The sequence below is a fragment of the Sturnus vulgaris genome, chromosome 17 (assembly GCF_052056855.1).
Source record: "Sturnus vulgaris isolate bStuVul1 chromosome 17, bStuVul1.hap1, whole genome shotgun sequence".
Taxonomy (NCBI): domain Eukaryota; kingdom Metazoa; phylum Chordata; class Aves; order Passeriformes; family Sturnidae; genus Sturnus; species Sturnus vulgaris.
The window spans coordinates 6,885,097-6,908,496 of record NC_142259.1 but is presented as its reverse complement, the minus strand read 5'-3'; the positions used below and the strand labels follow the sequence as shown (position 1 = coordinate 6,908,496).

The 23,400-nt window shown below is 47.1% G+C and overlaps 2 protein-coding genes and 1 non-coding gene across 14 annotated transcripts in view; all 3 read left to right on the top strand.

Moving 5' to 3' along the window:
- Positions 1-323: 323 nt before the first annotated feature.
- Positions 324-16,208, top strand: TPD52L2 (TPD52 like 2). Of its 11 annotated transcripts, XM_088174833.1 has the most exons (11): positions 327-459; positions 881-1,020; positions 2,124-2,272; positions 3,084-3,143; positions 4,601-4,660; positions 8,618-8,719; positions 12,529-12,555; positions 12,930-12,971; positions 14,205-14,253; positions 14,335-14,383; positions 14,467-16,208. In XM_088174833.1, the coding sequence occupies exons 1-10, from the start codon at positions 441-443 to the stop codon at positions 14,368-14,370; spliced, it is 684 nt and encodes a 227-aa protein (XP_088030959.1). In that variant the 5' UTR covers positions 327-440; the 3' UTR covers positions 14,371-14,383; positions 14,467-16,208. The 11 variants fall into 11 exon arrangements, with proteins under 11 accessions (XP_014729366.1, XP_088030957.1, XP_088030962.1 ...); XM_088174831.1 differs by lacking the exon at positions 14,335-14,383 and having other exon boundaries at positions 326-459; positions 908-1,020; XM_088174835.1 differs by lacking the exon at positions 4,601-4,660 and having other exon boundaries at positions 328-459.
- A 2,203-nt stretch (positions 16,209-18,411) lies between these two features.
- TRNAE-CUC (transfer RNA glutamic acid (anticodon CUC)) lies at positions 18,412-18,483 on the top strand. Its single transcript has one exon. It is a non-coding gene; the product is annotated as a tRNA-Glu (tRNA).
- Positions 18,484-18,770: 287 nt separating this feature from the next.
- DNAJC5 (DnaJ heat shock protein family (Hsp40) member C5) overlaps positions 18,771-23,400 on the top strand; it is a 30,832-nt gene continuing 26,202 nt past the window's right edge. The window contains exon 1 of one of the 2 annotated variants that reach the window (XM_014873850.2): positions 18,771-18,829. The gene's annotated coding sequence lies outside the window, so the exon portion shown is untranslated. Of the gene's footprint in view, positions 18,830-19,899; positions 20,468-23,400 lie in introns of those variants that run through there. The other variant, XM_088174829.1, reaches the window with a different exon arrangement.

The following is a 23,400-nucleotide window of genomic DNA, read 5'->3' as shown; positions in this document are numbered from 1 at the left end:
GGCCGTACGAAGCGGCTGGACCGTGGCAGGCAGCGACGTCCCCGGTGCCCCGTGCCGGTGCTGCTCAGTGTCTCGGGCCGTGCCCTGTCCTGTGCCCCGTGCCGGTGCTGCTCGGTGTGTCGGGCCGTGCCCTGTGCCCCGTGCCGGTGCTGCTCGGTGTGTCGGGCCGTGCCCGGTGCCCCGTGCCGGTGCTGCCCCCTGCCCTCCGGCCGCGCTCACGGCACCGCCCGGCCCCGCCCGGCCGCGCTGACCGCTCCATGACGTCACCGCCGTGTCCGGTGCCGGGGGGGTGTGACACACGTGTCACCGTCACCGTGGCGACGCGGCCGTGACGCGCTGTGCCCGCGACCCTCCCCGGAACGGGCGGGCGGCGCGCGCTGAGCGCGTCACCGGGGGCGGCGGCGGCGGCGGCGGCGGCTGGACGGGCCCGGGGCAGCGCCATGGAGAGCGCGAACCAGGGTACGGGCCGGGGGTGAGCGCCGGGCACGGGCTGCCTAGTGACCGGGGGTGCCGGGTATGGGGGGGAGCCCGGGCACGGCGGTGTGGGAACTGCCGCTGCCGTGATGGGGGACGCGGCCCCGGGGATGGGGAGCGGCCCCGGGATGGAGAGCGGCCCCGGGGGTCGCTCCTTGGCGCCGCTTCCCTCGCCGGGCCCCGTCCCCACCCACGCTGCCGGGCACAGGAGCTGTAAGGCCGCGGAATGCCCGGTGCTGCTGCCGTTTCCGATGGATGCTCGTGGAGGAAACTCCAGCGGAGGTTTCTGTTCCCCGCCGCGGCGCTGCCCCTTCCCGCAGCTCTGCCTCCCCCTCGCCCTGCTTTGCATAACGCGCCTCGCCTGCCGCTTGCTTATTCAGTGCCCTCTGCTCCTTGTCTGCGACAGATATCAACCTTAACTCTCCCAACAAAGGTCTGCTGGCGGATGCCATGACAGATGTTCCCGTGGATAACGCGGCCCGGGGCGCTGCCCCCGAGGGATTGACTCTGGCCGAGGAGGAGGAGCTGAGAGCCGAGCTCGCCAAGGTGAGGGGGGCTCGGTCTGGCAGCGTGTGCCCCGCTTGTGTTCTGCTGGGAAGGAGCAAACAGGAGCTCCTGTTCTGTGGGTTTTTTGCTGTTGGGGGTTTGTTTTTTGGGTTTTTAATTTTGCAGTGTTACCTTTGGGTCTCTCAGCTAATTGTTAAAATGCACAAAGCTGGCAGATACTTCAAACGCTGCGGTGCGTTGTTTGCTCTTTCCCAGAACAGTCTAATTTAGGGCTATAAGGAAATAAGTGCCTTTTGATGCCATGAGCTCAGTGTAGGGTTTCAGATCCATGTGAAGAGAGAAAATACTTCAGGCAAATACTAAGCAAAAGAAAGCCATTTTTCCTTAGGAAACTGAAACATTGGAACATTTAATGAGCTTTTCTTCCGATCTTTTTCTCTTAAATATTTATCACACTTTACAGGCAACTATTTTTGGTGCCTATATGCTTTCAAAGAGCTGATGGTTTGTAATGTAACATCCTAAAGTTTGAGCACTTTTTGGGGTTTGAAGGTCAGGTTATCATTTCTGTCTGAAACGTGGCTGAAGATGATTGCAGCTGTTTCTCCATTGTCCTTTCCTTCATATGAGAATCTTGTGGTGGTTCTTTGACTTGCAGGTTGTGGCAGGGGGGACTTTGCTGCTCTGGGTGGTCATGCAGGGCCTGCTGAGCAGCAGCTAAGGTAGAAATGAACCCATTCTGCCTGGAAACAGCTTCAGAGTACTTTGAAAGTGTTGCAAGAAAGAGCTCTGAGGAAAAACTCTCTACTTTAAGACATCAGAGGAAAAGAAATACAAGATAAAATCTTAGTTAATAAGGTTTGGCGACTGAATCGTGTCTACTGTTGAAATTACAATACAAGGAGGGGGTTCTGTTCGTCTCAGTGTCACTAAATCACCAGTCCAGTGACTTGTAGGGAGGTGAAGTCTGAGTGGCCTCCCATTCCAACACAGTTCATGTTGAGTTGAATAATTCATCTGATGTTTTTTACAATTTTTAAAATTAATGAAATGTTGCTAGTTTCGAGGGAGATAAAAACTTGGTTTAATTTACAGTTTTTAACTAAACTGTGATTTGAGACAAACCTCTGCCTTTTTCTAAGGTTGAAGAAGAAATTGGTACTCTCAGACAAGTTCTGGCTGCCAAAGAGAGGCACTGTGGAGAGCTGAAGAGGAAGCTGGGTCTGACTCCCTTGGATGGGCTAAAGCAAAACCTGTCCAAAAGCTGGCATGATGTCCAAGTCTCCAATGCGTAAGTGTTGTTTGTGACACTCCTGTGTTTAACTGGGACTCTGTGTGACACTTCCCAGCAGGGTATTCCAGAGCTCTTTTGAGTGGCTGGAGGTTCTCTTCTGATGGGTTTTTGGAGTAAAGGAAAAAATCTAAAAAAATCTTTTTTGTGTCTGTGTAAACTGAGCTTTCATAGCTGTGATTAGGATAAATTGTTGCTGGCTGCTCTTGCCCATGTTGTTAGAGAGTCTGGATCAAACTTACTGGTTCAGTTTGCCTATTTCTGCCTGCTCTTGGAGGCACAGGCAGCTGCTACCTTGTTCTGAACTCAGGCTCAAAGAGAAGTGCAAGCAGTTTTGCACTTTGTGCCAGTTCAGAAGCATTCTCTGGGTTGTATAGCCTGAATTTAAAGCCTGCAGCTCCTAGGAAAAAATCTGTGATATTAGTGTGCTTCACCAGAGTCATCTTGTCCTAAATATGTGAAGTGAGACTGTTCCTGAACAGGCATTAAGGGTATGGTCACTGCTGTGCTGTGCCCAAAGGAGGGTCCAAAAGGTAAGTTTGTCCCTGCACTGGGTGTTAGAGACTCTGGGTGCCTATGGATGCATCATTCAGGCTAAAAAGTTTCCTGTAACTTAAGTGGGGTTTGGAGTTACTGACAGTGATACTGCAGAGCAGATCACTGAGCTGTTCATCTTGCTGTTTATTCTTTTCCTCATCTCCCCTCCTCTGTCCCTGCCCCATTTCTGTTATTCCTTTGTTACTGGAATCTGTGTCATTGTCTTCTAAAAATGAATATTAAAGTTATATTCATTAACACTTTCTGTTTCTAGTTATGTGAAAACATCTGAGAAACTTGGAGAGTGGAATGACAAAGTGACACAATCTGACTTGTGAGTGCCTCGGGCTCCTCAGCATCACCTCCTTGTTCCTCGCTGCATTCCCTGATTTGTGCTGCTCCTTGTTCTCCCAGGCATCAGGGCTTGCTTGGGAGCTGGAGGCAGTGTGAAGCAGGATTGTTACTTCCAGCATGCCTGGCTTCCAGCTAGAAACATCCCTCAGTTGCAGAGGACCATCATCTCTGTCATGGTCTTGCTATTGCAGCAGAAAAATTCCAATCAGTTACCAGACCACATTTTGAATGAAAAAGAAAAAAAAAAAATGGAGGGGTCAAAAATTTAACCACAATTTCCCTTCAGCTGGTAATTGGTAGGTTAGTCTGTTTTTTCAGGTGTCTTATTAGTGAACCTCTACCTTTACTGTGAAACTATTTCTCTTCTCATCATGAATGTGGTAGGAATTAGTTTGACTGTTGCCTTTCTGTATGGCCACCTGGGAGAGAAGTGGCTGGAAGTGCTTCCCCATAGCTGGAATTAGGGGCTGTGCAATTGCCAGTGTGTTCATGAGCTTCTGAATTTGCTGCATTGGTGTGTGACCCTTTTCCCAGTGTCAGCACTAGAAATCTGTGAATTTTAATCTTTGCTGTGTATCCAAGCAGGTGACAAATGCAGACAAAGAGCATCTGGCTTTTGCTTCTGGAATATATTCTTTAATTATATTAGAGCTCCATTGATATTAGACACGAATCATTGATTCCTGCTGCGTAGCTGAACCCGAGGAGCCCCTGAGTGCTTTCTGTGCTGAAGTTTCCCTCCCTTTGTCTTGTGTTGAAGGAAATTATTTAGCTAAGAGGAGAATGTGGATTGGGAGCATCACATCATTAGGCAAGGTGGCACTGATCTAATTGGGGCAAGTGAATTCTGGGTGCCAAGTCCCCTCCTTTGAGCACCTCTGTGTTGTGTCTGAGATGGGAGCAGCCACCTTCTGTAGTGTGAGTGTTCTGTACCTTCAGTGTTAATTGTCACAACCCTTAAGGTACTGTTCTTGTATAGAGAAACATGATTTCTAAAGATCAGAAAAACAAAAGTTTAATTGTTTGTCTGGTTCCTGCTGTATTGGTAAAATACATCTTTGGGTGTGGCAGTTTGATTTTTTTGGCCTTAAGATCAGTTCACTGCTCTATGCTTTTAATACAGACCAGCAACAGAACATGTTGGAAGGGAGCAGAAGATGCAAAGTTTTTCATTTCCTGACACCTTTGAAACTGCAGGCTTTGTTTCTTTGTGCTGTGTTTGAACATGCTTAAACAAAAGAAACTGGAGCTTAGGTGTCTCTCTGCCTCTCAAACAGTTCTTTTCCTTCTGGTTGTACCAGAGAGGCTGAAGCTATTGTCAGAGAAATAAGGCCTCTGATACTGTAAGTGTAAAGAGTCATTAATAATGTGGGAAGTGTCAGAAGAAGCATCTGCAGTGAATCTTGGAGCTGTCTCTAACCTCAGTTGTGTTTGTAGATATCTTTCAGCCAGCAGCACACTGGAGGACTGGAATGAAAAATTAACTCAGTCAGAAGCGTGAGTGTCTTAACCTTCAGCCTTAACAAATGCTTTCCTCTGCCAGTCTGCTGCCACTAACTGTGCTGTGCCCCTGCTCTGCTTTCACTAGATTCACTATCCTACCTGGATATTTATCTTTCCTAGCTTTTACTTTTTTAACCCAATAAATGCCTCTGCTGTTTCCTCAGGTCAGTATCCAAGTGATACTCTATAAATGCCTGTCTGGTCTCAGCTATCCTGGCTGAAAGCCCTGGGTAGCTGAAACCTGTGTGCCACACCTTACACCTTCAGCTGAGAAGCTGGGCAATAGCCAGACTGATTTTCTTGTTACCCCAACAGGGAGCAGGAGCTTTGCTTTTCTGCTGTGGTACTTGATGAGAATAAAGCTGTAATGGCCAAGGCAGCTTCCTGTCATGTTGGGGCCACAAATAGACTCAGCTTAAACCTCACAGCTGTTCTACTCCAGTTGGTGAATGCAAATCTCTCTTAAATGTGCTTTTACTAAATGCCTGAAATGAAATTCTCATCTGGACTAAATTATGGGAGGATATTACGGAAGTTGGCCTTTGTCCTTCTCACTGTGCCTTTCTCACAGTATGTAGGGCAATCCCTTACAGTGCTGCAGTGGGAACAGGTAGGTTTTGTCATTATTTTCTGAGCTGACTTAAACTGGGGAGGTAGGTCTTAGATGTGAGCCAGCTTTTCCTGTTCTCTGGAGTGGGTATAAAAAGCAGTCCTTGGAGCTGGCTGGTTATCAGCAGAATGTGTGAATGCAGAGTTCTCTTCCTAACATGGGTGAAAGAGGAGCAGAGATAAAATGTAGGAGTAGCAGAAAAAACTTTGAAGTACGCAGGTCTGCTTTCAACTGTTTTCAAGATTAAGAAGCTGTAAACTGTCACCATTTCACTTGCCAAGTAGAATGACCTTGGTTTTTGTGCTTGCTGACAGTGGCTGACTCCGGTGGAGTTCCGAGTCCCTCCCTGGGTGTGCCTGCTAGAGTAGAAAACTTCTGGTTGTATCTGTTTCCTTGTACTTCATAAGCACCAGAAATGTGGCGGAAATGTGCTTTTGTGGAGCACTTTGGGTCTGAAGAGCTGTGGCACCTCAGCTTTCCTGCTTGCTTTGGCACTGCACAGAGTGACAATTGGTGCTGGCAAGAAACAGAGATGTGAGGGGATTGAAAGATTCCAGCAACATTTCAGAAATCAATCAGAATTTCTACTTCTCTGAAGTTCAGTGAGTGCAGAAAGGCAAGTTCAAGAAGTCCAAGGGTGAGGTTTTATTAATTTGTTTTGGGGTTTTTTATGCAAATGGATTGTGTTTCCTGTTTCAGTGCTGCTCTACTCTGTAACTAACAAGGCTCTTGAGGGAACTGGGAATGGACCTGACTCCTGACCCTATGGTGCTTTTATGTGCTGTGGAATTTCCTGGTGTTTGCCATTCCTGGCCACTGGCTTTCCCTCTGCAAGCAGTATATAAACAGGCAAAACCCACCCCAGTCTGTTCCTAGATCCAGTTTCACTGTAACCAGAATATGAGCTGACTTACATGGTTTGTGTCTTTAACCAGACAGCTCACATGGTGATTGCTGGATAAAAGCAAGGGAGAGGAAGCTGGTGTTAATGGATAAAAGAGGATTTGAGGGTACAGATTTCACTCCTTCCTGTCAGGGTTTATAGGAGAGGGGTGCAGTGAAATACTGGAATACCACAGGATGAACAGCACAGGGCAGAGATCATCTCTGTGTCTTCTGCTGCAGCCAATTGCCTGTGAGTAAAGCAGGGTATTAGCCAGAGCTTATATTTATTACTCCCAGATTTGGATTATTCCATTGTGCTTTGTGCTGGGGCTAAGGAAAGAGAGTGTTTGTGAATTTACACCCGTGGAAAACCAGGCTGTGGCACTTGCAGGAGAAGAGTTGCAACTTCTAGGTCAGGGCTGGGTGTAGTTAAGTTGCATTAAAGCCTTGTATAAGCTGATCCCTGGCTGTCACAGCTGCAGCTGCACATGTGTGCGTGGTGGCAGTTCTGGGTTACAGAGCTGCTCGTCTCCCTGTGCTTCTTGCTCTGCCTCCTGCCTGGCAGCAGTGAGATGTGTACGTGTGTGTGGGAGCTGTGGATGCAGGACTAGGCTGGCCATCTGATCCAGCTGCTGCTTTTTTGTGCTTCCAAGTTTATATTTAATCCAGATCTTTGCCTTGATCTGAATTGCTGTGCCAGCACAAGCAGTTGTGCTGGAGGAAGGAGCACACTCAGGCAGAAGCAGCAGCATCCAAGTGTTTGTTCTCCAGTTATATTAAAAATTCTGCTGTCAGGTGTGGAAAACATGCTTGGAAAATTTCTGCCCTTCATCTGAAGGCTGGGCATGATACCTGGAACTTTGCAGTGTGAATGGCATGATGGTGTCCTTTGAGGCTGTAAGCCATTCCTCAGTGCTGAGCTCTGAGTGCCAAGCAGACGTGGAGTCAGCACTACTGACTTTGGTGAGCACGAGGGCTTCGATATTTGTTAGGCAGCTGTAAATCAAATCCCATGACAGGGCTCAGCCAGGGAGGAGCCTGGCTGCTGAAGGCAGGGATTGAGATCCTCCTCAAGCACAGTGGTTGCAATAGGAAGGCAATCCCTGTATGAGATCAAGCAGCCTTGGTGCTGATCAACTCACTCCTGAATTGTGCTGAGGTGCAGAAAATTGTGCTGTGCAGAGGAAATGTGAAGGCATTGCTGTTTGGGCACGCTCAGGTTCTTCTGGAGCTGTTGACTTCAAGAAGAATTGATCTGAAAAATATGTAGGTTATAGGAATTCTCTCTGAGAAGCAGGAAAAAGGAAGGAAAAGCTGATGCAGTTTTGCCCTGTTCTGCCTAAGTTTCGTGTATATTCATGATTCAGAAATACTTGGCTGTGGTATTAAAAAAAAAAAAAAAAAACCAAACCAGCAAACCAACATGTTATAATTGGAATTGCTCAAATCCAATTCTGGTGCTGTGGTGCTGTCCATGCACTTCTGCCTAGAGAGAAGGAGATGTCAGTAAGTCACCTATCACTATGGTATTTGTAGTCAGGGGAGCTCAGGCATGAGAGAACATTAGGCTGTTTATAATGTCCTTCTCCTAAATGTCCTCACCAGGCAAAAAAATAATCTCAAGCTGAAATATTTGGAATGAGAAAAATTTAAAATGTTGAACTGTTTTCTAGCCTGAGTCTTTTCTTTGTAGTCTAAAGAATGACATAAATCTAGATGTTAATCATCAACTGTAGAATAGTTTAGAGAGAATGAATTAATGAAAGTGACACAAAGAATCTTTGTTCCTGAGATTAGTCTCATGTGAAGGAAACAAAGGTTCTCGAGTGTCTCCAGCTCAGGTATAAACTCAAATAATCAGCTGACAAATAAAAGCTGTCAGACTTCTTACCTATTGTGGTTAATGGTAACTGATAGGAAACTTCTCTACCAATTTATTTCTAAACTGCTGCTGTAGAGCTAATGCTGATTCCTACATTTCTTTTCTCTATGGTGATGATGGTCTTGCTTCTTGCCTCTTTCCTCCAAAACATAACCCCACAACAAATGCTATGCCTTCCTCAAGGATGAAAGGTTAGTATGGAATAGGTTCCTAGATTTATTTTCTCCAGGACACGAAAAGATGTTGCAGAGCAATTAGGCTACAGTGCTGTGGTGTTAGAACTTCCATGTGGAAAATTGGTTTTACTTTGGTTTTAGCAGATGTTTGTTATATTTAAGAACATATGGTCAAAAGTATAAGGTGAGCATATAGAAAGGTTAATCCTCCACTCGCTGCTTTTGTAAAACTTCAAGTATTTGAATATATGCAAATCTGGAAGTGGCTCTTTCAGTGAAGTCAGTGCAGCTCACTAACCCTGCTTCTTTCCTTTAATCTGGGGTCTTTTTTCGAAATCGGGGGGACACTTTTGGATCCAACCTGTTAGTTCAATTTATGATTTTTTTTTCCCATGTAGTTACAAGAAGACCCAGGAAACCCTTTCCCAGGCGGGACAGAAGACTTCAGCAGCCCTTTCCAATGTAGGTTCTGTTATCAGCAGGAAGCTTGGTGACATGAGGTAAGATTTCTGCTTTGCACTCCGGTCCTTTGATCTTGGTTTCAGACAGGAATTGGACTTCAGACAATAACTAGACTTTTTTCCATTTTTCTGCTTAGTTGGCAGCATGTTGCTGTTGATGGACTGCCACCTTCTGTGTGGCCCTGTGCATTGTAGTTTAGGACAGACTGAACAGTTATTGAAGACTTACTGAAGGGATAAACCTGTTCTAAGGCATTTTAAGTTTGGTTTGGTTTAGGAGAACTGAAAAAACATTTTTAGCATCCTTCCCCCTTTTACTGTCATGTGGATTCACTGCAGCTTTTATATCATATGTAAGAAATTAGAATAAAAATTTCCCTTTTACATTTCTTACTGGATGTAAGGGAGGTGTGTTTATTCAGTGTAACTGCTTTGGATTAGAGAGGGGTCATCCCTCCTGTGCTCTGTTATGATAAAAAGCAAAAAGGGAAAGTCTGTTTGCTGCATTCCATGTGGTTTCAAGCCTCGGGTGTTGACATTCCGTGGAGAAGGGCAGCATGTCTTCCAGGCACAGTTATATCATGTTGGTTGGAAAATATCAGTTGATTCAGAAGATTAGGACAACATTAAAAACTTGTTGTGTGGTTGGAGTTTTATTTCCATTCCTTAAGTAGATGACCACTGAAATAATTGCAAATTTTAAACTCCTCTCTAAACTGGCAAGAGGAACAGGTTCTCCTGACTGAGCTTCTTGCTCTGCGAGTTCCTCAGCTGTACAAAGCCCAAGGTTAGAATTGGTGATTTACCTGCTCCTCAAAACTTTAAGCTAAAGATTTCTTCCCCAATAATGGTAGCATCTGCATATTTCATGCAGCATCCCGACCATGTTTTTCTTGGATTTGAGAGCTAATTCTGGATATACAGCCTGTCTAGGTTACTAAGGAAGGGTTTTTAGAGCTTATATTTAACATGCTGTCTCAAACCTTGGATTGAATGGGTAGCTGTCATTCTTTGTAGGGAATTTCCTATTCCACTGTGGCTGGGAGTATCTGAGTGGTAAGAACTCGTTGGCCTCTGATCACATAGTGCTGATTTATTCTGGTTCTGTCCTCAGTGAGTTAGTTACTGTGTTCCTGGAGGGTATTTTCTGATGTTTTCAGTAGCTCACATCTCTGAATTTGGCAGAGGACTAGCTGGCTTCCTACCTTTTCCAGCATTCAAGTTGTAACTTTTCTTCCCTGGAAACTCCCTAGTCTGCTGGAAAAAGACTTTCATGTAATCACAGCAGATTACAGATACTGGCACAAGATATGGTGGGAACACACTTTACCAAACTGATACGTGAATTTGGGGCCTGGTTTCTGCTGTCTGGCCAGGCTATTGCAGCAAAGGAATGGGAGCTGTGCTTTTTTTCGGATGGGGAACTCCTGAACCAGGGTTGCCACAGGCAGAAGCTGTTTTGACAGGCTTGGTCCTGCCTGTTGTTTTTGAGTTGGGAGAATGCAGATCATGCAGCTGCTGAGATGTTTATTCCATCCCAGGAGCAGGTGATGGACGGAGGGGATATTGGGGTGCTTTCCTTGTGGCAGAGCTGGATGTGAAAAACTGGCCATATAATCAGCTGGCCCAGGCATGAGCCAGACCTTTGCAGCAATGGTTTTTCCCAGCTTCAACATCTGCATTCCTTTTTATAGCTAATACCTTGGGTGAGGTGTTATGAAATAGAGGCAGCTTCTGCCTTATCACTTGGCAATCCCTGCCAAAGTTATTTCAGCTGGATTTGTATATATGGCCCTGTGGGGGAACACAGTAATGATATTCTTTTTACGACTTTCAGTTTTTCTCTGCATATATAAACAGACTTCTATCTCCTGTGCTGCATCCAAGTCTTCCTGTTTCTGATACTGAAGAAGGTTTAACTCTGAGCATAAGGTTTTGCAGGAACTGTCCCCTTTTCATCCTTGCCAGATGAACTCTGGTGTTCTGATATGTGATCAGAGCTGATGAGGAGTGAAGTCTGTTGTATTGCTGTGATCACTGCTCTGAACGAGTGGGATGATCTCTGTTCCCAGAGAATCTCTCTTACAGGCCTTGTAGCCTACACTGACCTCCATTATTGTACTCTGGTTTTTTTCCTTCTTACACTACAAATTCACTTCTAAAGCAAGTTTATTTTCCAGCACTGGAAGTGTTGAGATAACAGAGGGGATTTCCTTGTTTAGTCAGCCTTCACCGGTTGATAAATGCAAGGAAGGCCTGACGAATGGGACAGAGCCTCCAACACACCATGGGTGTGGGCCTAATTCCATTAAAAATGCTTGGATCAAATTGTTTTTAAATACAAGTAACATGTTAAATCTTTAGACTTGCTGTATTCTGGTCAAAATAATTTTGCTGTGTGGATTGTAACCTTGGGAAATTAATGCTGTAACCATGTGCTCTCTGCATTAATGCTCTACTAGATTGCTCTGAGGAGAGGAAATGTATCTTAGTGGGTGGGATTTTTTCAAATCTTGGCCTGTTCAGATGTCTCTGTTATCTCCACCTACAGTTAAAAAATTAATTGTCTTTTAGACATTCTGTTCTGCATTTTACTGATTCCAGTAAACTGCAAAATTGGAAGTGTTTTCTTTTTGTTGCTTTGTGGGTTTGTGTCCACCTGTGCACTTCATGGTGTCTGATGAAGTTTGCTGCTGTACATAATGCTATGAGCAAATTCATTATGAAATGTTAGCTTGAACCCAAAGTGCCTGCAGATTCTGGAATTTATGTAAACTTTCAATCCTTATGGAAGGAGGAAAAGGGTTACTGCTAGGTCCAGGCCAAGATACTGAACAAGGAACCAGTGCTTGTGGTATTCTGTATGGAGCAGCATGGTGCACGGATGTGTTATCTGTGTTGTTCTCCTTTAAGCAAGAGTAAGTAGAAAGTTAATTTATTTCACATGCAAAGGCAGCATTTTAAGGCATCTGCCCTGCTAAAGAGCTGACTTGGATATATGGGGAAATGAAACCACAGAGCCCAACATCTTTGCTCTGGTGTCAGGAAAAGCCCTTGTACTCGTTGCCAAGTACTTCACATCCAGCTTGCCGTGACTGCTTCCTACTGCAGAGACAAAAATTATATTTAAGTGGAATAAAACACTGCTCTGCAAGGAGAAGCTTCTTTAGAGCATCCTGGTAATCTTCCTAATAGAAGTGGGAAATTCAGTCTGTTGTTTCAGATTGCTGAGTTGCTACTGCATTGCAAAATCTCATCCTAAAAATGGGCAACCAAGTTACAGGGTAAACATGATACCTTTAATTTTATATTCTTTAACCTGCAGTGCATTTGTTCTCTGAACTGTAACTTTGAGATTTGCAGGCTTGGCAAGATAATGTGCAGGTATCCATTGCAGGTTGCCCTTACTCAAGTCCTCACCAGAAGTCTGAGCAATGCTGTCTTTGTATGAGAGACAACAGGGGGAGATGGGGGAAGGAGGTATCTCTACCAATACACCTTGGTAAAACCTTCCGTTTAGAAAAAATGCTTTAAAAAACCATGTGAAAGCAATGGATGGGGGTAGGTAAAATGTTTTGGTTTGCTGTTGCACATTTACTCCTTCCCCTCCCCACTGAGTTCTCAGTTGATGTAGATGCTGTTATTGCTCTTTGACAAACATCTTAGCTTGTCTGGAGTTAATGAAAAGCATTTTTTTTGCTTGCTCCTGTGACTTATTTTGAGAGGCTTCCTCCTGGGTATTTGACTTTGCTGTCCCATGATTCTGTGACCGTGTCCCTGTGTTTGGCTCTGCACAAGTTTCTGACCATTCCTTCCTTTTTCTCTCTGCTGCCCGTGGCCTCTCTCAGGGCTCACTCCATCTCACATTCCCTTAGGTAAGATACTCTTCAAGGCTCTAAAAGAGCATTTGTTTCTGTGCCAGACCCTTGCAGACCTTAAAGGGGAAGCTGGTTATTTAAGCCTTGCCTAAACTTTTGACACAGATTGAGAAATCTACCACAAGCCAATGCCCTGGGATTGACTTTTGTATCACAGTTGCAGTTAAATATTGGCTATCCTGTGTCCAGAAAACTAAATTTGGGGTTGCACCTGTTAAATAAGGGGAGAGAGGGCTGGCTCCTACCACTTGGGTTGTCCACAGCAGCCCGTGTGTGGACAGTGAGTGCTTCAGACCCGGGGTTAGGTTGCTTTTGCACGGTGTTAAATTGTCATTAACTTTTTCCTCCTTGTCCCAAATGCTTCCGAGCAGCGGCTACTCCATCCGCCACTCGATAAGTATGCCAGCCATGAGGTAACGTAGCCCATGCCTGTGTCTCCTGAGCGGGGCTGGGGGGAGGACAGCTGCCTCCATCGCTGCTGGGGGGTTTGTTCTGACTTGGACAACCAGCTCCCTTCTCGAGCTGGCCCCTCTCCGAGCATGGATTAACCACAGCCTGCAGTTTGACTATTTAAAGGGTTTTTTTAATATCTCTTAAGGTTATTAGCGCTAGTCTTGTCTTGGACTAAGTGCAGTGTTGCACCTGTACCAAAGCCTGGCTGAAGCTTGCAGCTTTCAGAGGTCCCTGAAGGGCAGGAGTACAGTTCTGTCACAATGTATGGCACAGCCATTGCTGACACTGAGGTGAATCCTAACAGGAACCCTCTCCTCAGCCTTCCCTCACTGTGCCTTAGGTGGTGATCTCCTTGCAGGAGAAACGACTGCCAGGTTGGACAAGGCCCACAGAAATCTCTCTGTTCACCCTCTTTCCAGATCAACAGAGGTGGTTTTATGGCTGCAAATCTAAAGCAATTCCTTGGAACAAAAATAACTGAGATGAGGCGAGTCATCTCGCAGTGCTCCTGCAGCCTGGCCCGGGGGAGCAGCTCTATGAGTAATTGCCTGGTCTGGAAGCTGAGTACAGAGCACTCTCTGAAATCCTTTGCCAGTGAAGCAGCTTGTTGGGCTGTCAAACAACTGACCTGGTTTTCTTTGCTAGAAATATGAAATGCTCTGATTAATTTATTACACTGTGATTTTCATGAGCATTTCCTGATGGAAATGATCACCCCTGAAGAAATAAAACTGCTGATAGTTGCAGGTACACGGCCCTTCCCCTTCCTCCTCATGGGATGTGATACAGGAAACGGAAGTCTTTGTTTTAAACCTTTCTCAGCTTTCCCTTTCCACTATTTAAAACAAAATTGTTTTAGCTGGAAGCTTTTTAAACCTAAGAGCTGATTTCTTCTCTACTTACCATGCCTTGATTCCCCAGTGAACTAGGACTTGTTTTCCTCAACAATTTAGCTTGAGCAGCTGAGCGGACTGCACGTGGTATGTTTTCCTTCAGAGTTTGGATGTGGTGTCCTTGCCTGGTGTGCCTGAGAGATTTATGCTAAAGGCTGTGAGGAGCTGGAAGTGTTCTGGGTGATGGTGTGATTGCAGGGGAATGGCCACAGAGCCCAGTCACACTGTGCCATTTGATATGATTAAGAACTAACTTGTCTTGATTTGTTGTTTTTTTTTCTCCCCTCTTCTTTCTTCAAGGAATTCTGCAACCTTCAAGTCCTTTGAAGATAGAGTTGGGACCATAAAGGTAACAGTCTGCTTTGTCTTGTAAACACAGAGTGTGAAGCCTCGTGCAGAAACTTTAATTTCTGCAATGTTTTTCTTGTAGACTAGTATTCGGGCAAATGGCCTCTCAGATATGTGAAGTCTTGGCTACAGTAGGTGACCTCGACAAGGGGGAATTGACTTGGTATTTCCAGTGCTGCTTTCTTGTTGTCCTCACTCTCTTCTCTCTTTCCAGTCCCGAGTGGTGGGCAGCAGAGAAAACAGCACTGACGGCCTCCACTCTCCCTCTGGAGCTGGGGACAAGCCTCCACAAGACAACGCTCCCTTCTAGACCTGGATGTGGCTTTGCACAGCTGTGCACAACTGGAAGAGCCCCCTCCCTCCCAAACCTTCACCACGGCAACAACATGCGAATCCAAGAAGGGGCTGAGAGCCAGTCTGGAGACATCCATCCTTCATTCATAGACACTGCTGCTGGATCCAAGTCAAATAAAGAGAATGCAAAGTTTTGTACACAAATAATATTTTACACTAAAGTTTGTAGATTAAATGTATCACTGCTGTCCTTTTGGGAGAGCGTGTAAGCTGGAGTTTCCTTAAAGTAGCTCAGAAATGCCACTGCTGTGTATGAAAACAGTTTCCCCTTGTCTGACATAGCTTGGAGCAGATACCTGGCCCTGAGCAGCATGAAGAGGGCAGTAACTGGAGAAGCCAAGTGCATGGGCACCTTAGCTTCAGCTTCTAGTTCTGTTCTCTATGTGGGCTGCTCTGGGAGCTCCCAGGCTTCTCCTGTTACTGTTTTCTCTGGCTCTCATTGGAGCTGTCAGGTAAATGGGGTAAATGGTTGGGGTTATTTCTGGGCTTCTAAAAGGTAAACTTCACTTAGCAGCTGCCTCGTTGTTACACTAATGCTCTAGCTTTAACAAAACTGAGAGTCTTTATTTTTAAATGCAATGAACTTTAAAGAAATAAAGCTTAAAAACAAACAAAAAAAAAGCTTTGGCATATTAGGGCGATGCTCCCTTGGACTCTGAAGCTGAATTGCAAGCCTTACATCACTTATGCTTTACTTGTTTATGATTTATTTTCTGTAGAGGAGACTGCAAGTGTTCTAAAGCTGGTTGTTGAGCACTGGAGTTTTGCATCATGCAGTCATAGCAGCATGTTTATAAAGCCAGTTCTTGTGTTAAATTCAGTGGTGCACTCTGTTTCCCGAGTGTATGAAACTTGCTTCTCCCTTCTCAGCTTATCCCTTCGTTCTTGGAGGAGGAATTTCTGAAGGCTGGAATATGGATACCATTGGAGGGACTCTGCTCTGCTCTCAGAGGGCTCCTCCAGCTGGTACATCTGGCTGTGACTGGATGGGTTTCTCAGTTGAAAGCCCCAGCTCTAATTTTGGTTTACAAAACTGGCAGAGAGTCATGGAGCTCACCCAGTCCCTCCAGGGGCTGGATGTTTTGCTCTTTTGATGTCCAGCTTCATTGCTCAGGAGCTGACAAATTCCAAGTTTTCTCCTAGAGGTCTGATCTTATTCTAGGCAAGGTGCCTCCACATAGAAATACCTAGAGTGAGCAATTCTGTGCCTTAGAGGCGAAGTGGGACTTACTCAGGTCTTTAAACTTATGTACATATCTGGGTAGTTTTAGTGGTTTATCACCCCAGAGGGACTGAACTGCCTCTGACCCTTTAGAGAAGCAAGTTTTGACACTGATTTGATTAATCTCCATTTCCCCCACCCCTGCTCCCCTCCCTCTGCAGACCTGGGGACGTGGGATGAGACATTAGTGGGCAGATGTACTAGGCCATAGGTGGAGTGTAGAGTGTCGTTCACGGGCACTCCTCCTTTGACTGGAACTGGCCTCCCTGTGAGGAACAGAGCCAGTGAAATGGGGACTGCAGGAGCTTGGGTATGGAACTGTTTCTCTTTAAAATAAAGACTGAGGAAACTTGTCAATAAAGAATTCCTTTGGGAGAAAATGGGGTGAATGTCTGTTTTGTTCTACCAGCACTGAAATCCTCTCTGGAGTGCATGTTATGAACTCATCAGGTAAATACCAACGGCCTGCAGCAGCCTGAGGCGAGAAGCAAGTGAAATATTCCATCCTATCCCTCTGGCTTGTCTGCTGGCTCTGCGGATGCTCTCTCATGAAGGAATGTACTAAATAATATTTACAGTCTGATGTTTCCTTTCCAAGATACTGGACACTGTTCCCAGGCTGTGCTCTGGACTGAGGAGCTGCAAACTCCACCACTGGTGCTGCAGGTGAATTCCAAACTTCACACCGTTCTCCTGATCTGGGAGTGTGGGACTGCAGTCCCAGCAGTAACCTTGGCACTGGGAGCTAAGGCTGGAGAAATTTCTAATGTGGAGAAGCTGCAGCTGTGGTTCTGGTGTGGCTTGACAGTGTGATACCTCAGGGAATCAGTTTCCTCCATGGAAGCTCTGGCAGTCAATCAGCACAGCATGGGAAGAGTTATGGATGGATGGCTGGAGCTGGAAGCTGCTGTCTCCAAGTTTAAAAGAGCAGTGCACAGCAGGCAAATAGGTTGTGGAGAGGCCAGCAAAGATCCTCAGTGGGCTGTTTTCAGAGGAAGGACGCCCAGCTAGGCTTGAGGCATCTGCTTGGTTTTGGTTTTGTGGGGTTTGGGTGTTTATATTGAAGGTTGGGAGTGTTTTTCTTACATCTCTTCATTAGATAAAACTACATCTCTCCAAGTGGGGCTACGGACGGAGGGGTTGGTATGGGACCTGATTCTGGAGGAGAGATGCTGCTGGGAGCACCCAGGCTAAGGTGAGGGGAGGGCAGATGGCTCCATCTCACAAAGCAGATAAACAGCAGACTCAAAAAGTAACTAACTGCAAAAAGCATGAAGAAGCCACTTTTCCCTGCCGGCACCATGTCCCAACCCTCAGCCAAAACCACCGCAAGCGTTTCTTACGGAATTTGACGTTTATGGTCTGAGAGGGGTTGCACAATCACTCCAGCAGTGGGAGTCTGTACTCATCCTGGCCAAGTGGGCAGTGTCCAGAGCCAAGTACTGGCCGCAGGCTGCCAGCCTGGGCCCAATTGCTGCTCCCATGGAAGTGCTGGGGTGGGCTCAGCATCTCTTCTTGGGTGCAGACTCTGTGCAAGATCCAAGATCAGTGCTGGGGAGCCCCACAAGTAGGTGGTGTTTTGGATGGGGAAAGGTGCAAGAGCTGAGCTGGGGATGGAGCTGGAGCAAGGAGAGGGTGTGGGTGTGTGAGTCATGGTGATGACTCTGTTGGCAAATAAGATCCATCATCATTCATCTCTTTAAAACGTGAGTCAGAGGCAGCAGACGGGAAAGGCCATTTAGCCTCACGGAGAAACCACACGGCAGCAGGGCCATGCTGGAGTGATGGGAGGGATAACTGGAGCCAGTGTTCCTGAGAATTCCAGGGTCACCTGCTCCAGGATGCACTGGATGGGTGGAAGCTGTGCTTTTACTCAACACTGGGAAATAGCCATGTTTCCCAGGGAACAGCCAGGAGTGCCAGGAAGCTTGAGCTACTGGGAAAAACAGATTCATGAGCTTAAAAACCTCATTTGCCCCAATTGTGAGCACTCGTTTTCATTAAAGGGAACCGGTTCTGCACTGAGCTCCTGAGGACCCCAAGGGCCGGTGTGGGTGTGGAGGGGCAGGATGGGATTCTTGGAACGGGCGGGGGTGCAGGCGCTGCCCAAAGCACACTCAGAACTGGGGTCGGTGTGCGGGCGGAGTGCCCGGACAGCGCCCCAAAGGCAGTGAACCGTCCGGCCTGCAGCACACGGGTGATGTCCTGGGGGTGCTCCGTGTGCTGCTGCAGCCCAAGGCTCCCGCTCCTCCACCGTCCCGGCCTGACTGCAGCGCCTGTACTCTGCCCCAGACCCGCAGATCCCGGTGTCACAGCCCCGGCCCCAGTGCTCCGTGTGCCAGGTCACCAGCTCCTGTGGGGAGCTGCGGCCCCAGGCCTCGCTGATCCTTGTGCCGCAGCCGCCAATCCCACTGCAGCTCCCGGTCCCTGTACCACACTCACCGGCTCCTGTGACGGATGGCAGCCCCCGCCCCCTGTACCGCAGTCCCCGGTCCCACCTCAGCTCCAGCCCCAGTATCACTGTCCTTGGCTGGCCACGGAGGCAGCGCCTCAAATACGGCGAGCGAGGCATCCTCGTATCGCTCCCTGGTGGTCTAGTGGTTAGGATTCGGCGCTCTCACCGCCGCGGCCCGGGTTCGATTCCCGGTCAGGGAAGTTCCACTTTTGCCGCGCTCTCTCCCGCTTTTCCCCCTTCCTTCCCCCGCCTCTTCCCTTCCCACCGGGATCCCCCCCGCGCGCTCCCGGCGCTGCGGCCGCGTGCCCGCGCGCGCTCCGCGGGGGCGCTGCGTGTCGGGGACGCGCATGCGCAGTGCACCGGCACCGCCTCCTCCCGTGGCCGGGTCCCGGTCGGTGTCTGGCAGCGGCGGCGGCACCGGCGCTGAGGGCGGAGCGCGCGTGCCGCCGCGACCGGGCCCCGCGCGAGGCCCCGAGGAGCCGCCCCCGCCCCGCGGGGCCGCCCCCGCCCGCCCGGGGCTGTGCGGCCCCCGCCAGCGGGCCGCAGGTGAGCGCGGCGGGGCCGGGCCGCGGGCGGAGGCCAAGATGGAGCTGGTGGCGGTGGCGGGGGGGGGCGCGGCGAGGCGAGGCGGGAGGACCAGGGGAGGGTGGGATGTGCCCGCCGGTATCTGCCTGCCCGCCGGTATCTGCCTGCCCTCCGGCAGCTCCCTGCCCGAGGGCATCGCCTGCCGAGCATCCCCGCCCCGGGAGCCCCCGGCCCTGCTCCCCGGTGGCGGTGCGGGGCCCGCGCCCCCCCAGACTCCTTGGAGCAGGGGGGAAAAACCCCGAACAAAAGGCCTGGGAAGGTGAATTCCAAATGAAAGTCATCTGTGTGAGTGGGAGCCGTGAATCACTCTGGCTCGCTCTAGAAGCCGCGGTGATTTTCCTTTCCCTTTCCTTACATTATCCTGCTTAATTTTTATCGAAATAATTAGTAGCCGCTCGGCTGATGAGGTGCTTAATGAATGACGTACCAGCAGTGGGAAGCAAATCCAGCCTTTATAACGTGAAACTTGCAAAGGCAGCATATTTCTGTTTATTCGTGCAGTGTCTTCTGGCTCTCAAATTAAGAATTCCGGTCAGGTAATTCTGGAGATACGGAATGCAACTGGACCGAACGGAGACAGCGGATTCCCTGATAGCGCCTCGCTCCTGCTTTTGTGCTGTATCAATACCTGACTGTTCCACACCAGTGATACAAAGCCTTGAGTTTATCAGTCGGCACTGATGAAAGCGGTGCTCCACAGGGAGCAAGGTGACGGCCATCCTGTCTGACATAAGAGGGAAAGCCAAGGGTTTTATCTTTTCTAGGCTTGTTTTTGTTGAGGTGTTAATTTTTGTGCACTGTGAGACACTGCTGTTGAGCTGTCTGTGCTGCGGTAAGGCTGAAAAAAAAAAAGGGTGTAAATTTGGTACATCATCTCAGACCGGTGTGAAATAATCTAATTCTCTCTGCTTATCTTTACCTCTTGCCAGCTTATCATCAGGAAAGGGAAATGCGGTGTGAGTGCTTAAATACTGTGTTAGTTTGCTGCTTTTGAAGCAAAAACTTGCAGGCCGCAGTCACCCAGTGGCTGAGCAGTGGTGGTTCACCCATTTCTCTGGGTAAATTAAGCTCTCCAAAGTATGCAGAGCTGCAAGGATTTCCTTTGGAAATGCGTCAGGATTGGACCTATTTAAATTCTTGAATTTTAGCAGCCTCCTTGAAGTGGAATTTATTCTTTTGACTGCAATTTCATTAGAGGCATTTTCAGCTTCTCAGGCATCTGTTGGTTTCAGGTTGCTTAGGATCAGTGTTTGCATTTTTGGGGTTTTTTTTGATAGAATATGATAGGATTTTAATCTGACTAAGGCATCCTGAGAAATAGATGCCAAATTCATTTGCTTTAATGAATTAGCTCTAATAAATCAAGTATGCTATGCCCTGGGAGGGAGAAAAGAAGGGAAACAGAAGCTGGAAGAGAAATTGTCATTAATATATAGAATGTAAGATGAAAAGAAGTTTATTTTTATTGAGCAGCTTCCTGTGGTTTTCTTGCCATGCTCTAAGGGCTTTGGAGAAATTCGTCATGTTGCTGGCAGTGCAGAATCTGCTTTGTGGAGAACTCGGGCTTTGGAGATGGGATTTTCAGCCAAACAGCTTTTTGTAAGCATAAATAAATACTTCTCACTCTCCCTCATTTATTTCATCTTCGGGATTGTCTGCAGCGTTTAAATGAAAGGGGAGATGCTGCAACATGGTCATATTCCTCCTAAATTTTGGATGTGTTGCATTGATAAATGGCAGGCTGGAGGCTCAAGTGGAAGATTCCCCTCCCCAGGGTGGCTGTGTGCTATATTTAACCATCTTTTATCAGTGTGTGCCTGAAAAAAGTAATGTTTTGTAGCACATTTTGTCTCCTAGTGTAGACCATAACCCATGTTGATTATTCCCAGCAAGTACAAACACTGTTTCTGTCTTTCCCAGCTCCCAGGGATCCATCTCTGCTCTGTTGGTAGCCTGTCTCAGTTTGCAGTGGGTTGTAGGCAGTTGATTTGGTTTATGGCTGAGGTGGCACCATCACTGACCTGGCTGCACCAGGGAAGTTGCCCAGGATGTTTGGTGCCTGCCAGAGGTTTGTTCTGCAGCAGATGATGGGAACAGGGTTTGGAATGCAGCTGTGGCGTGGACAAACTTCTCATTACACTCACCAAGCTGTGTGAAGGCATCCATGGAATCAGTGAGGGAGTTTGGATCCTCATACTTTGGAAAACATGGAACAGTAGCAGAGTATGACTTAAGAACTTTCATGCTGGAGGGAGTCCAAAGGAGGGCATGAAGATGAGGAGCAGCTCTGCTGTGGAGACAGGCTGAGAGAGTTGGGGTTGTACGGCCTAGAGAAGAGAAGGCTCCAGGGAGACCTTAGAGCCTCTGCCAGTACCTAAGGGACTTCAGCCCCTGGAGTGACAGGACAAGGGAGAATGGCTTCACTAACAGAGGACAGGGTTAGACTGGGATACTAGGGAAGAATTCTTCCCTTTGAGGATGGTGAGGCCCCTGCCCAGAGAAGCTGTGACTGCCCCATCCCTGCAGTGTTGGAGGCCAGGCTGGATTGGAGCAGCCTGGTGTCGTTGGAAGGTGTCCCTACCCATGGCAGGGGAGTGGAACTAAATGATCTGCAAAGTCCCTTCCAAACCAAAGCAGTCTGGGATTCCAGGAGCCCCACAGCATGAGCCTTGCTCTCACAGGTTGTGTGTTTGGCGGGTGGTGGATGTCAGCACTGATGCTGTTACTCATTGTAGTTCCTTTCATTATGAGCTTCCTCCAAAAAAAGGATTTTTGTCTGTATTAACCAGTGTGATAAGGGAGTATGAATGGAAGCCTAACTGGATTACTTACGAAATCATGTTTTAGGTTAGATACAAAAGTTCCTGTTCTGACTCTGTTTTTTGAATTTATGAACTCAGTTGTGAGAATATCCTCTCTGGCACAACTGAAGGCTGGAAGGGCCTTCAGCAAGCCCTGTCTATCCATTGAATGACTTGACTTAGAACAACAGTGCTGTGAGTGGCCTCTGATATTTGCCGTATTTCCTTCTTTTATCAGTTTGCCAGTTTGTAATCTTTTTTTAAGTATCATTAATGTTAACCAGATCAAAATATTTTTTCAGTATGTCTGGAAATGGGTTGCCAGAACTTTTCTGCAGATCTTATACCCAGACTGAGCACTCCCAGTACCTCCCCAGAGCATGCAAACTAATATCTGCTGGCAACTTCACTGCTCTCCTGTCAAACCACAAACAGGGGTTAATTTAAGGTAGTTTTAATACATTAACTGATTTCCCTCACAGTTTGCTCTTGAGCTGTGCAAGTTCTCTTTGTTAGGCTTTGCCTCTGCCTGGGAAGATGAGGATCTTGGCCTGAGGAAAAGGATGTTTTCCAGGAGCAGGAATGTGTGGATTGGCAATCGCTGGGGTTCTGTGAGGTGACCTCCACCTTCTCAGCAGATGGCACAGAATCCTGCAGTGAGCCTGTCCCCTGTCACCTGGGCCTTGGGACAATTGGGTCATGGCAGAATCCAGAGGGAGGAATGAGGAGCATCACCAATATCCAGGACCAAAGTGAAGGATTGAGCTGTTTCTTTTAACCTGAAGAAGTTGTTTTCCATGTGCTCTGATAATTGAAGTCGTTTGAATTAAGCAGTACTGGTGCTCCATGGTGATGGTGGTTGGTTAACCAGTTGCTGCTTTCAGTCTTGAAAGAAAGGAGTTTGAATGTTGTGATATCTTAGGATTTCCTAAAAAGCTCAATTGAAATATTGTCTTAATCAATAAGAACATACAAAGCACAGTTGTTGCAAAGTGCATATTTTACCTTCAGAGGCACTTTGCTTCCTATTTCAGGCCCTGCAAACTGATAGAAAGACCTGTGTTCCAGAAAGTGCCTCAAAAGATTGCTTAAATGTTTTTAATGAAGTGATGGTAGCCAATAAAAAGGGTTACCATTTTTTTCTGCATACAATAGTTAATTCTAATTAGTGGCATTAATTGTGGAGGTTTTAATGCATTGGTGATACATTGGTTTTTTTATTGGGAGAACATAAGATTGTTTTAGCATATGTTAAAATTTCTTATGTCCTGGTAACTCCTCCTAATCCCACTTATCTTGTATCTGCATTGCACTGAAATGTGCCTTTTAAAAGCCGTTTTCTGCCTCTTTCTTTAATGATGAAGTGTTTTCAGCACCAGTGTGTTGTAGTGCCAAATTCTCTAAAATTGTAAGTGCCTTTTTCCTCTGGTTGCAAGTTTCTCATCTTCTTGTGCAAGTATTGAAAGGAGAAAATTGAAGGTTTGTGGTGCACAGGGGTGCAAACAGAATGAGTCCTCTAGGCCCAAGTTAAATTAGCAGCTGCTGTCTTCTCTTTCATAATCTGCTCAAGAGTTTTGAAAATGAGAATAGAGTTTCTCAATGAAAGATTAGGGCTCTTTATTTGTTTTTCTTTTTAATATACTTCAGTGCCATCATCTAAACTTTGTTGGGTGAATGGTTGAGCAAGAAAAAAAAAATCCTGGTGGCATTTGGTTACCTGTTACCAAAGCA

Coding starts and splice junctions, on each gene's coding strand:
- TPD52L2 (XM_088174830.1), top strand. Junction 12,972..14,204: donor ATAAGTATGCCAGCCATGAG/GTAACGTAGCCC, acceptor TCTTTCTTCAAG/GAATTCTGCAACCTTCAAGT. Junction 14,254..14,466: donor ATAGAGTTGGGACCATAAAG/GTAACAGTCTGC, acceptor CTCTCTTTCCAG/TCCCGAGTGGTGGGCAGCAG.